This window comes from Gavialis gangeticus, unplaced genomic scaffold, assembly GCF_001723915.1.
Source record: "Gavialis gangeticus isolate Ggan-Ray unplaced genomic scaffold, GavGan_comp1, whole genome shotgun sequence".
Taxonomy (NCBI): domain Eukaryota; kingdom Metazoa; phylum Chordata; order Crocodylia; family Gavialidae; genus Gavialis; species Gavialis gangeticus.
The window spans coordinates 146137177-146151405 of record NW_017729022.1 but is presented as its reverse complement, the minus strand read 5'-3'; the positions used below and the strand labels follow the sequence as shown (position 1 = coordinate 146151405).

At 38.8% G+C, this 14229-nt stretch overlaps 1 protein-coding gene across 29 annotated transcripts in view; it reads right to left on the bottom strand.

Annotated features, from left to right (window-relative positions):
* The window catches only part of NRXN1 (neurexin 1), a 1443145-nt gene that overhangs the window by 716411 nt on the left and 712505 nt on the right, over positions 1-14229 (bottom strand). For all 29 annotated transcript variants that reach the window (XM_019516265.1, XM_019516266.1, XM_019516286.1 and 26 more), the window contains one exon: positions 2621-2743. In XM_019516265.1, the coding sequence (XP_019371810.1) occupies positions 2621-2743 (123 nt within the window). The remainder of the gene's footprint in view (positions 1-2620; positions 2744-14229) is intronic.

Below are 14229 nucleotides of genomic sequence, written 5' to 3'. Positions count from 1 at the left end.
ATGTCATTTAACGCATAAGGACAGAATAGGGAATGGGTTATAAATTATAAGGAAAGTTCAATACATCTGGCCTGAAAGCAGACATATTAATAAGAATTTGCTCAATTATTATCATCATACTCAAAGAGCCTCTGGGCAGAAAGGAGCCAGAGACATGTCACAAGGCCAATGAAGAGGCTGTCTCCATTTCCAAGACTAAAGCAGTAAAATGGAGCTCAGCCAAGGTAAGCTGACTAAAGCTTCATTCTTTGGATAAGATGAGTGTAAGTGAACCTTGATCCACCACTACTAAAATGATGCAGTAATAGTAATGCATCATTATGTCCCATTTCCCCACTGCTCATTCAGGATGACAGTTGCACCAACACCTGCCCTGCAGTGAAGAATCCTCAAGGGCACTGTCAGCAAATCAAGTGTCTGTCTTGAGCAAAACAGACTTTAGAGGAAAATCTTGTAACTAAATTATGTTCAAATGGACCACATAACATATATTATAACTAGGGCTCTATCAAACTCAAGGAGCTAGCCAGCTGATTTTGTGGGCAGAACCCAGGGCCAGATGCCATACTCATGGGCTAAGCATGGGGGAGGGGGGGTACCCTACACCTGTGATTGGCTGAGTGACCCCAGCAGTTCTGCCCCTCCCTGAAGATTGCCACATGGCCTGAAACCACAGCTTAATTACCCTGAATAAACCCAGGGAAGCCGTTAATCCACATATTATTAAGTGTGGATTAATGGCTTTCCTAGGCTTAACTAGGATAATTAAGCTGCAGTTTCAGGCCATCCCCAAATAATGAAGTCCATGATTTTGCAACCCCCACACCCACTCCCAACCCCCCAACCAAAAAACAAACAAACCCAACCCTTTACTGGTGAGGAAAAAAGTGTGCCAGAAGCCCTGAAGTTTTAGTTATAGTGGGGGAAGGCAGAGGGGGGGAGGCAGCCTTCTAATTAGGATGTTCTAGCAACCTTGGTGTCTTGTGCATGCAGCATGCCCATGCTTCAAAATTGTGGTGGGGGTGTTTAACTAAAGCATGTTGAACGAGCTTTAGTTAAAGTGCCCCCACCAACATTTTGAAGTGCAGGATGCTAAATACACGAGATACTGTGGGGACTTTAATTACAGCTGCTCCTGAGAGCAGCTCTAATTAAACCACTCTTCCCCACCCCTGGAGCATGTGTAAAGACACCCTATGAATTTATTGCTTATTTGCTTTTCCCAGAACAGTTGCCTGCTATAGGGAAGGGAGGGGGAGATGGGGAAGACACCTCTCTCTTTTCCTTGCCTTTGTATTCAAATTATTCTTTCTATTTGGCAGACTGCTCTGTCCTTTCCCAGAATTGGATGAAGTGCGCTCTAGCTCACAAAAATGTATGCAGTTAATGATTTAGTTAGTTTATGAAGTGCATCTCCACTCTGCCTTCTCCCTATGCCCAAATGAGTGATTGACAATGATACCAGAGAAAGTGTGGATGCTTTTCAATACTAGTTTTTATATTTGATACAGTTTCATCTAATTAAAGTCTCACGGTGAACATTATAGTCTGAGCTGCCAATTTAAGCAAAGACATAAGAGATTTTTTTAGATTCTCTATCTTTACTTCTTATTTTCAAACCAATTAAATCAGGCTTTATAGCAATCTTCTTCCTTAGGAGACCATCCCAAAGCATTACCATATGTACTAAGCAAAATTATGTTCCTCTTTTAATAGTGCACCTCTCTTATTATGTGATGCCAGAGAGACATAATACAACAGCTATGTTTTCTTACAATGTTCGCAGTTATACCTCCATTAGTTATGTGGCCTTGAGTGCATTGCTGAGGAGATAAAAGGACTGTTAGAATTGCCCATTGCCATGTTGAAAATAAATTACTATAATTAAAGTTTGGGACAAGAATTTAAGACAACCTAATATCATTGGAACATCAGGGAAAATATTAAGTGATCGAAACAGAATAATTAAATTTTGTGCAAGCATCAGAGAAAATGCCCGGGCCTGTTCTTAATGGCAGCTTATGCGAAGAACTGGATTTTACCTTTAGCATGAATTAGATTTAATAAAAAAATTCCTTTCTAATCCTTCATAAAACACTCTGTTTTGTTGGCACTAAAGAGTTTCTTGTTTGTAGCAACTCTTAATGGTTATGCTGTTCTGTTACAATGTATTACAATGCATACTGTTGCCTAATACATATTTACTTGGGTCAGGAATCATATGTTTATAGTTTAGCAAAACATATTATATCCTACACTCATAAACAGTTGTAAAATTCCTTTGTAAAGAGGATCTAGCTTTTAAAAACAGGTGAAACTGGTTATATGTGGTATAGAAGACATTTTGCTTGCTTTCTCACAAGTGACAACTTTCCCCTTCCCCCTGGGGGAACACACTGAGGTCAACAGAAAGATTTATATAAACTTCATAGGGAGATCAATGTAACACTAAGAGTAAAACCAAAGTGCATTGTGATGAATTTGTTGTATCTTGTCGTGGTCACATATTTTGGATCATATCCAATATTAGTGAAAACACTCCAGTTGAACCTTTCATTTCTGCCATTTATTTTCTATTCCCTCCCTTTCCCCAGTAGTATGAAGTTATAATGCACACTACCTGTCATAGCTTGCTGGTCATCCACCATTAACTTTAAACTTTTTCCTCGACGAACCACACGCACTGTGTGCCACTCATTATCATTGAGGTTATAGCCAGCAAAAAGGGTTTCTGGACCTTTGCCTGTAGGATATGCCAAACAGTCATTATGGAATCTTTAAATCAGTCAACATGTGAACCTTACAGAGAGAAAGAAAGAGACTGGCTGGACCAGTGTTAAAATTCACTGAAAGTCATAACAAGCAAGAAAAAAGTGACAGGAACATTATACAAAATATAGGAACATCATGCTAAGACATTTCTAGCATGTATTTTAAAAGGCAAATTGAATGAACTAGGCTGTCATAAACAGGCACAGTCAATACCTTTTGGTTATATCGTTTAAAGGCTGTACATATTGGTAGCAACTTGGATCTGCAGGGCCATGCATGAGTAAGTAGGCCTTTGAAGTCAGAGGGATTAATGGGGGAAGAATCAATTTTCACATAAACTGGGTTTGCAACTATGGATTACTGTCTATTAATAAACATAACCTAAGGAAAAGGCACAGACAATATTCTTTGGATGAAATGTTTAATACAATTGATTGATCAAGTTATATCAGGCTTGTTTCAGACCTTTGGAAACATTACTTATTAATCCTTCTTTGATTAACTTCCCTTAATCAGACAACGTTATTCATTACTCAACACTGGTTCCAAAAGTGTACCCTTCCTTTTTCTGGGATGTTCTATATAATATGCTATTTGGATACATAATGGGTGTGTCTACACATCTCCCTATGGCAACATTTTTATGGTGCTGTGCTTTAGTATTGTGTTATGGTGCTGTGCTTTAGTACTTCCAAATGGTGCAGTAACCACCCGTACTGTGCCGTGAGCACAGTGCACAGTTAGTTTTCACCACTACTTTGCTGTAGCAGGATGTTAAAATGGGGAAGTGCACCACTATGGTAAAATAGCTGCCAATCAATCATGTGTAGACTCAGGTGACCACTACATTGCCATAGTGTATCATATGGTAATGTAGCACATTGCTACACTGACATAAGGTGATGTGTAGATACACCCACTATTACATACTTGACAATTTGGGGAAAACATTAAGAAGATTTACATTAAAAAATCATTGTGCATTATGTGCATATAAGGCGCATAGTCTGCCATAATGCATTTGCCTCCACTGAGAACAACAGATAATGAATACTGAAGAAAAAGCTTTAAGAATTAAATAATTATGGAAGCTGTCTAGGAAGCTATTATGGGTGGAGTGAATGGTGGTTAAATGCAGCAATTGTAAATAAGATCACAGTTCCATGGAACTTTTATGAATGTTCAAATATCCTTGAAACAGCAAGAGTAGTAATACTAAAAAAAATTATTAAAGCGGTCTTAAATATGGCTGAATCTACAAAAGCAAGTAAAAGTGAGATAAATGTTTTCTGTCTGTTCTCAGTCCCCACAAATTGTGCATCTATGGGCACATCTACACGTGTCTGTATGGCAATGTTACTACTGCGCTATGCTTTAGTACTTCCTTCTGGAAATACTAAAGTATGGCATAATAGCAGCCTGTAATATGCTGTATGCCAGGTGTACAGTTATTTTTGGCTGCTACTTTGCCATAGCGGCATACTATAATGAGGGAGCACGCTGCTATGGTGAAGTAGCTGCTGGTCATATATACACGCTACATCACTGTAGTGTGTCACTATGGCAATGTAGCATTACGTGTAGATGCACCCTATATGTGCATAAGATTAGATCATGTCACATAGTCACATTCCTGGCTAGCACACCAGGGCAAAGCCTGCTTGTTTAGGAAGCTATTCCAAAACCACTTGCAATTGAAGGTCAGGCTTAGTAAACAGGGCTTCTTTGTCTAATCCTGATAGATGAATTGCATTGTGGATTTCTTACTTAGTACACACAATTTTTTGTACACATTGAAACCAGGTGTTTTAAAATTTATTTTAAATATGAGGTGAGTTAATAATTAATAGTCTGAAAAAATGTGCATTTTTAAAAAAAATATTCAGATTTAGAGCAAGCCATGAACCTCTCCCAAAAGGAATGTGGAATGCTATGCAAATACTTGGTCACTTTACTATCTTCTTGCTAAGTAACAAAACACTTTTGGCTGGATTAGAACCCTTCAAAACTTACTTGAATGCCTAATGCTTTTGAGAATCTGTTGAATGCTCAGAAACATATTAGACTCAAGCTACAGTCATGACCAAAGAGATCCCATATAGTAGGACTGGTTTTCATTTTCAACAAATTTTAGGAGGTGGGGAGAGAGAAAGAGGTATGAGAGAAAATCAATTTGGATTTTGTTTCTCATCAAAATAAAGAAAAAATTATTGTGTGGCAAATGTTTCATTTGACCCCAAACAGGCCATTTTCTTTTTGTTCATTTGTTACTCATTTAATCTGATTTACTTAGTAGATTGTCAAAATCACTGGTCTCCCTTTATCCATTTGCCCAGTGATTAGAGCACTTTCTTGGGATATGAGACACATGGTTTTAACATCTTTCTCACTGTAAAGGTATCTGACCTGCCATCACCTTCCAGAGGTGTGTGTCCTAACCATCAGTTTTAAGGATTTCCTTGGATGGAATGATCAGTCTCCCTTGCTATGCAACAGAACTTCATAAACATTCACTGGAACAGACATTCCATGCTGGTAGAAGCATTCTCTCCATTTTGCTCAAAGACTATTCAAGGAAGTTATTTAAATGATCCTCAACAACCTCAGCAATACAGACAGAAAGCACCTTGCCTTAGAGTTCCATCTAAAATAGTGGTTAGGGCATTTATGGGAAATGGTGGAGATATTGGTTGAAATCCCACTGAAGTAAAGGGAGTAACTGAAACCACATTTCCTACATCCTGAGTGACTGCTCTAAAGACTAGGCTATTGGAAGACAATATCACTGAAATGATTACTACCACCAATCCAGACCTTTAAAAAAATCAGTCATTAGTGCATTTGAGGGCCAAATTTACTATTCTCTAAAATAACCCCATGTTGTTTGAATGATGGCAATGTCTTTAAACTGAGAATTAGCATCTATCATGCTTGTGGTGATTGCACCAGTTATAATTTGGTTGGTTGATTGTAAATCCCTAGCAGTTTGAGTGACTACACTATTACTGAGATTTAAGACAAAAGTTCCAAGTAATTTATGACTAGAGTCCAAGAGGAATAATTTTTACTAGATATATTTTAGACTAAATGTCTCTTCTCAAAAGTTTCATTACATAAAGGCTTTGTGACAAGCAAGTAGGACCTTATTCAAAGCCCAGTGAAGTCTATTTTATATCCATGGAGTTTAGATCAATGGGATTGCAACCTCCAGTTAGTGGGTAGGGATACCTGGGCCTTCATTTCTTCCCTAAAGGAACTTTATTCATGAAATCTTATGCTTTAAACCAGCTACATTATTACCTCATGTACCTGTTATCTGGAATGTTAATCATCTGAAGAAGATAATACAGAGAGGTACCTACAGAATTACTACAGACCACATTCTGTTCTTTATTACAGTATAAATTGAAAATAAATCTGGCTCCATGGCTTCCATCAAGTTACTTAGAATTTCTACTGATATAAATAAATCAAAGACCTGGCATTAGATGAAATCCAGTAAACCCACTGAAAGATTAAACATTAGACACTGTATAAATGGAGTGTTGTGAGACTAAGGGGCTAAAATCCAAACCAGCCCAATAACAAGATTCAGGACTCCCAGATGGTATTGATCCAGGATGCTATTCAAAGCTATATACTGATGTAGGACCTGCTGGCCCTCCCTTCTAAGCAAAATTAGGAGTTCTAGATTCTTGTACAGATGGGAATCCACACCACTGTTCAGGCCTACACTCAAAAAAATCATCTAGAGGTGTGCAAAGTGGGCTCTATTTGATTCCCAAATCAGGGACAGGGGTTCAATTTGTTGATTTGGATCACTGTCCCTGATTCCATTCGGCCAAATCTGAATCTAAAGATTTGATGCTGATTTGGAGAATCAGCAATTCGGCCACTGACACAGCTTTAAATGCTTTTTCTACATACCTCAAGGTACCAGTGTGGCTTGTGAATGGTGCAATGCTGGGATGGATGGATTGTCCCCCAGTAGTGGGCAGGGGGGGCCCTCCATGTGCTTGGTGGTGAACCTGGAAGTGGACCAGAGCCAGGGTGTGTGTGGTGGGGGGGGCCCAGCATGTTCCCTGGCGAACCCGGAAGTGGATCGGAAGTGGTTCTGGTCCACCTCTGGGTCTGCTGCCGAGTGCACTGGGGAGCCCCCGCATTCCTGCAGGACACTCCATCCACCCTATTTGACAATCACAGCATTCACAAACTGCCTGCTACCTAGAGGTACGTAGAAAAAACATTTAAAGCTGTGTCTATGTCTGAATCACCATATCGTTCTGAATCTCTCTGAATCAGTTCAGAGGGTTCCAGTTCAATTCAGAGTGATTAAAGGGTCCACTGAGGATTCAGAGATTCAGCCACCGAATCAGGCCAAATCTCCGCTGAATTGAATCATGGACCAAAGCTTTGCACAGCCCTATCATCTATACTAGTCTATGTGGAGCCTGTGCAGAGCAGTTATCATGTGTGCAAAGAATACACTGCATGTTCTCTGTGTTGTACAGTAACTTGTTTCCATCCACATCAAAGTGAAATTCACCCCATATAGCTGCTTCGTAAAAACTGAAAACAGATCTGGCTTATAGACATAGAACTAAATCATAACTTCTCTATTGTTATTTTGCTATTAGACATATTGGGCCAAATTCATTCTTGTCTAAAGTTTATCTTGTGAAGGAAGAAAAGTTTTTGCTTAATTTAGAATTGTTTCAATCCTTTAGAGAAATAGTCTTAGATATTCAGCTACTTTAATATCAATTGCTGTAACATCTGTATATTGCTGCTTATGCTTGATATCTCTGTATTCTATAGTGCATTACTCATTTGTGTACATCTTCATTCATTACTTAGTCTTTGTTGCTTATTTAACTAGCAAATTCTGTAATTTTGTCATTAGTAGGAAGTAAAGGGCTATTGATGAAAGCAATCACTTGATTTTGATGAAAGCTAAATTTGTACACCTGAAGGTATAATTGAAATATGTGTGCCTTCATGAATATTTAGCATAGCTAGGTGTGTAATACATACTTCTTTCTTCCCTCCAAATGACCAAATGCAAAATTTCTCCTGCAAAATTATTATAGTCTGGATACTTTGGACATGCAAATATTCTCCCCAGACAGCGGACAACATATTTTTAGGAAAGTTATTTTGTAAGTTGTGGGGATGCCTATTGATTGTTGCTCACTGAGCCCCTAATCAAGTGTGCTCAGTTTATAAGAAAGATTATTCTTTTAACTGCCGGTGCAATAAATTCTGTTAGCTTGGAATAAGAAATTCAGTTGTACTCTTCCCAAGTAACAATAAAAATCCTGCAACTTAATACTACTTTTTTTTTGAATACAGAAAAACTAAACAAGAGTATCAAAATTTTATGAAGTCTGCATCTGCATGAGAAAGTACCAAATAAATAATTTATTATTCTGAATGCATGTAGGCAGGCAGAAACTCAGTGGATTTAGCTGTTACTTCACAATCTCTGTGGAGCCATGACAATTTACATGACTGACAGAGTTGTCATTGGGTAATCCAATACAGAAAGAAGATATCATTATTTTTTATGGAACACTTCTTGAAGTAAAACACCATTTTAATTATCTGATATCTTATGATCAGTCATGACTAAGAATAGAAACCACCCACCCAGCTTTGCAATTAAACATAGTCTTGGAAAGTTAAAAATATTGGACTACTGGAACTTCTAAAATATTAAAAAGGTATCACGTTTTTACATACTGCCTCATATAGATTTATCTTATAAAGTATTTTATATAATTTTAAGTGGTATTTCAAATGCATTCATCATAGATTTATCTTCATCCAAAACAGTTATGACTGGATTATTGAGGCTAAGAGAATTTGTGGAATACATGGAAATAATAATAAAGTATTACTGTTTTTCAAAAAATATCTAAAATAGCAATTCTTAGAATATGTATTAGCACTTATTTGCAAGGGTATGCATAACTCATGCCTGCCTGCTTCTGACAACAATACCGTACAAACTCACTTTTTTATCTAGAGAAAGACCATATATAATCAATAGATATTTTCACATTAAGAACCACCTAGTGGATCATGGAAATGACAGTTTAAGTATTTGAAAATTACTTTACCCATCTAGTAGATATTTAGTGAAAATACCATGCAAAAGCACTTGTTTTTATACATTCATATATTTAACTCAAAAGTCTCTTTCTCCTCCTACATCTGTGCTAACCAAAATCTCTTTAATTTAAACACTCACTTATCTCCTGTTTGTGAACCGAAAAAACCAAACAAACCAGAAAGGATACAAATCAAGTTCTGCTGATAGGAACCCAGTCCTATAGCACTTCCTCATCTAAGCAACCCCTGTGAAGAAATATTGCCCTCAGAGAGACAAAAGCCCTCATTGACATCAATGGGAAGTTGACTTGTATCAGGACCGAATAAAAAGCCATAACTTCAGGGTTTTACCCAGTGTTATTATAGCCAGCTGATAACTGCTTCTTATGTGCACATTAATCCTTAATTAACATGAATTCCCTTCTTTCTCAGTGTGAACTGTTTTCAGCTGTGACAAGAGCCCACGTAATGAAGAGCATGCATGCTTTTACCTTCCTCTTCCTGGAAGCAGCAATATTAAACATTACATAACTTAGCACTGTGCTGGGTTAAACTATCTTTCTTTGTAGAGGACACCCCATGTCCTATCTTTCTGCCTCAGGTACGGAAATTGTGCAACTTGTTCTGTGACTCTCTGCAGATCTTTTTGTCCATTTGGATACTTCTTCACATAGTCCACAGTCAATGCTGAAGAAGGGACTGAAACAGGGTGAGTTGACCTCATTTGTGAAGTAAAATTGCATTGTTTTTTGGGGTTTCTATTTGTACTCATGTCACCATGGTCAGAGCTTCAGGATTTGGCCTGAGTTATTCAAGACAGGTGCTCGTACCATTTTACAACTTGGGGAGAATTTTTTAAAAATCAGAAACATTTTGAAATATAGCTACATTTATGGATTGTTTCTTTCTGACATGGTACTTGGAATGGAAAGAGGAACCGGACTGGCTTTTGAGTTACTGTCACTTATTTCTTGTGCACTGGCACATATCAGGAGGCGCTACTTCACTGTCAAGGTGGCTAGGATCTGGAACCAACTTCCAAGCGAAGTGGTGCTGGCTCCTACCCTGGGGGTCTTTAAGAGAAGGCTAGATGAACACCTTGCTGGGGTCGTTTGACCCCAGTACTCTTTCCTGCCATGGCAGGGGGTTGGACTAGATGATCTACTCAGGTTCCTTCCGATCCTAGAAACTATGAAACTATGAAACTATATCTGGGTGGTCAATAACACCAATCACTATTAAGACCCTTCTGACTTTTTTATTCAGCAGCTATTTACCCAACTAAATTCTTCTTTAACCCACATTTTGAGCTAAGCTGCTTCCAATGTCATTTAACTCCCCCCCCCCGAAATATATCTGTGCTAATAAACCATTTAAATTATCCTGTGCAATTAGTCACAGAGACTCTCTAGGGGCTTGCTAGTAGGAAGCATAGCAGGAGGGGAACAAGATTGCTGCTGGGACAAGACTGAGGCTTCTACAGTGGCTCTCAATGTGGACTATAGAGTGAGACCTTTCTGTTCAACCCTCATAGGCTGATGCAGGAAGTCAGTGACTTCGGCTTTGCATGTGAAACTTGGGTTTGGCTGCAAGAAGGAAGAAACAAATATCATTGATTAACTGGAATTTTACAAGCTTTCTTTCTTTTTTTTACAAAAAAAGTAGACAATTCCCTCTTCCCTTCACCAACATGATTTAGATAAGATTTGGCAGACTTATAGGGAGCCACATTCTCCATGATAATGATACAATGGCTCTCACTGGATTTGCTGTCAGCTCTGCCTGAGTTTATAAAGGAAGATTTTGCCTCATAAGCCCTGATTTAACATACAGATCTACATGTGAAGGCCCTCAGAGCCCACATGGAAGCCCAATGATGTCAGGATTATCCTGTAAGAATTTTTCTGCACAAACCTGATAGCCTAACTAGTGCCGTAGCTTATAATATAAAATAATGCCTTTGGATAGCTTCAAAAATAGCTTAAAGAGGTACTTTTATAATAAAAAAAGCTTAAAAAACACATCAGACTTGAAAGCAAATTCACTTACAGATAACATTGCATCTTAAACCTTTTGTCCCATTTGCCAGTACTGTAAAGATAAAATTATTTGTATTTTAAAGATGGACTCTCTCATCTTCAAATTATGTTTTTTTCCACTGAAAATTGTAGCTTTCTCTACACTCTGATGCTTTAGTTTCAGTCGGGTCCAATTCCATTAGTTCAGTGGAGTCATGTCAGTCTGCAACTACTTTTCCAAATGAGGATCACAATGCTGAAGTTTGGGCATCACAATCATAAACATAACAAGAAAATTGGAGTCCAAATTACAGAAAACCTTTTTATGAATTAGTGACACCTTTTATGCTCTTCTAATCCATGTCTACTGTCTGTTGTGCTTCCCTTGGGAGTCATTTGCATCTTCTCCTATGTCTCTTCCTGCTGCTTCATGTATCCACAACTTTTCTTTTTGAGCTATCCACATTGGTTTTCTAAGTGACTAATGTCACAAATGAAGTCTTATCATAAAGCCATATCAGCTAAAGAGTCAGTGACCTGTGCTGATCTATGCCAAAAGATCTTCTTTTCTTTTGGTCAGGGATTTGTTATGAGCTATTCTAAAATTGGTCTTTCTAAGTACTTCTGGGGGGTTGTGTACACTGATATTTAGGATCATGTCTAAGCAAGCCTGAGCCAATGAAGCCAGACTTGTTTGGCTCTTAGGAAAATTGAGACAGGAAGATGGGAAGAAAATGTTTGCAAGACAGGAAGTCTGGGGATTATTACTAACAGACTGCCCCTACTTTCAGCCTGCAGAGGTTGTTTCAATTCTTTAGTACATACTAGGGAGGGGCAGGCTAGGAGGCAGGTTTGACCTCAGGCCCTGAAATTCAGCTCAGTTTTGAGGATCAGACTGGATTACTGCCAGGGTCAAGCTGAGGGATTTTCAGGGTAGATGGTCAGTGGCATGGGCTTGAGGTAGTCAGAAGGTTGATCCTAAGGCTGCATCCACACAAACATGGATGTTTGATTTCCCGGGGACAATGAGCAGCAGCACGAGCAGCAGCAGAGGCTTGTCACCAGGGAATGCCTATGCCACCCACCCTCTGGCGCACAGCACGTTACCCCAAGTGGGGTAGGGGAGGCTGGGGCCAACACTGGGCTGGGGTCCAGGGGATATCCTGGGGTTCCTGTCACTTGGAGCCTGGCTGGCAGCTGGCAGATGGAGCTGGAGCACTGTGTCTCCATATACAGTGCCCCATTTTTTTTTTCTGTGGGTCTGTGGTGCCACATGGTCACTCTCTTCTGGATGTGACCTGAGTGGCATCTAGCCATTTAGGTTCAAAGCTATAATTAAATCCATGAAAAAACAATCATGCAAGAAATGTTTTTTGCCTTGAGGTGGAGATGAACATGCATTACAGGAGCAGATACATTTTTTATTTTCAGATACCAAAGCAAAGTGGAATAGGATCCCAGACATCCAATAAATGAAATAGGATCTGGCCCTTACTTTGGTCTCCCAGATCTAACTTCTGCTAAAGAAGCCAAGGTATGTGGGTTTTTAAGAAGCTATTTGAAAAGTTTGTAAAAATAAAATATTAACTTTGCCTCAAGCTCCTAGGATTTAGTTCTGTCCCACTGTACCTAAACAAAGTAAAAACTTGTTGTTTGAGACAAACAAAATAATTGTTGTTTTTTGCACATGCACACATACACACATGCATACATACACGCACACAAATTCTGAACAAGACTTGCTTGGAATAGTGTGTAGAGTTGAACATTACAGATGTTCAGTCTTACAGATGTTGAAAGTGAAGGAAATAAAATGCACACTTACTCCAGCTGGGACTTAATCCCAGAAGTTCCTGGCTCCAAGGTCTTGCCCCTCCACTCAGGGTCAGACTGAATGCCAAGTTTTGGGTCAGGATTTAATTTTTTAGCCCATGGTCAGATGGGTATAGATTGTGGATGTGTTTGCCTTCCTTTGTAGTGTGGGACATGGCCCTATTTCTTAGATCTCTTGAGCATATTTTAACCTTTGTAGCAGCAGGGCATTGACCACTGTGGCCCCCTGCCTTACCAGTGGCAGGTTAGGGTGTTATGTCTTGTTGTTGTGCTGGGTATGACTGTGTAACTTTGGGAATAGGTTAGACAATGGATTTGCCCGGGGTAGTTTGGAAAAGGATGATCCTACATTATGCAGGACATTGGACTAGGTGACATCTGGAGGTCCCTTCCAGGTCTATCCCTCTATGATTCTGTGATTGTAATTTACAGTGCTGGGGCAAATTCCTCCATCTATCAATAGATTTGCTATGGTGTTTTGGAATCTTTATGTAAAATACTGCAGGAGACAGGAGCTGCTGACCTAGTATGCTTTGCTAACATTTTTTCAGAGGTCTTTATTCCAGTTGTACAGCACTCTCTCCTATTTATTTCATAAGCTTCTATTTTTCCAATATTGATGAAAAACCTTCTACCTTTTCCCAGTAATTTATAACTGTGATGAAATCTCACAGAATTCTTGAGCCATATTTAATAGGGACTCTGTGGAAAAAAAATCACAGTTGCATATACATATGTGAATCTACTTTTGCTTATGTATTTTCAATGACCTGATTCATGGGTACAAATTCATGCTTTAATAGGACCAATGACTGCACATCCATTTGAGCACCTCATTGTGCTCTCTTTGGATATTGTAGCTATCTTTTATACATGTTCATATACCCATGTTTTTAAAAAAATATGTTAAAGTCATTTATAAATATAACCATCCTGCATTGTCTCCCCCCATACAATCTTGTATCAGTTTTACTTTCTCAGAGAAATCCTCCAGAATTTCTCATTGTTAATTTAAACTTATGGTCAAAACGGAATTCCATACGATTCTTCTGGAATTAACCACTCTTTCCATATTTTTATGTTAAGCAGTCTATTTTTCTCTTATAAGGACCTGAAAGGTCAAGGTTATCTTAAACTTTTCCTCTTTCACCTCTTTGTTCCAGGTCATGTCCAAATCCTATTGCTTTCTTATCCATATAATCTTTAAAAGAAAAGCAGTGCAAGAAATACCTTATGTCTGATGCCTAAGCAATCTTTCCAGGAAGCAGTATTTCCTGTCATAGAAGCAAAAGGGACCTTTATACTTGGAAAGAGGTTTCAGAATTTTTTTTATGTGGGGTTGTCTATGCCATAGTCTGGGTAGGACTCAGTGAAGATGGACTTGCCCCCAAGGTCTGGAACAGCCTGCCATCGGAAGTGGTTCAAGCACCTACATTGAACACCTTCAAGAGCAAATTGGATGCTTATCTTGCTGGGATCCTATGACCCCAGC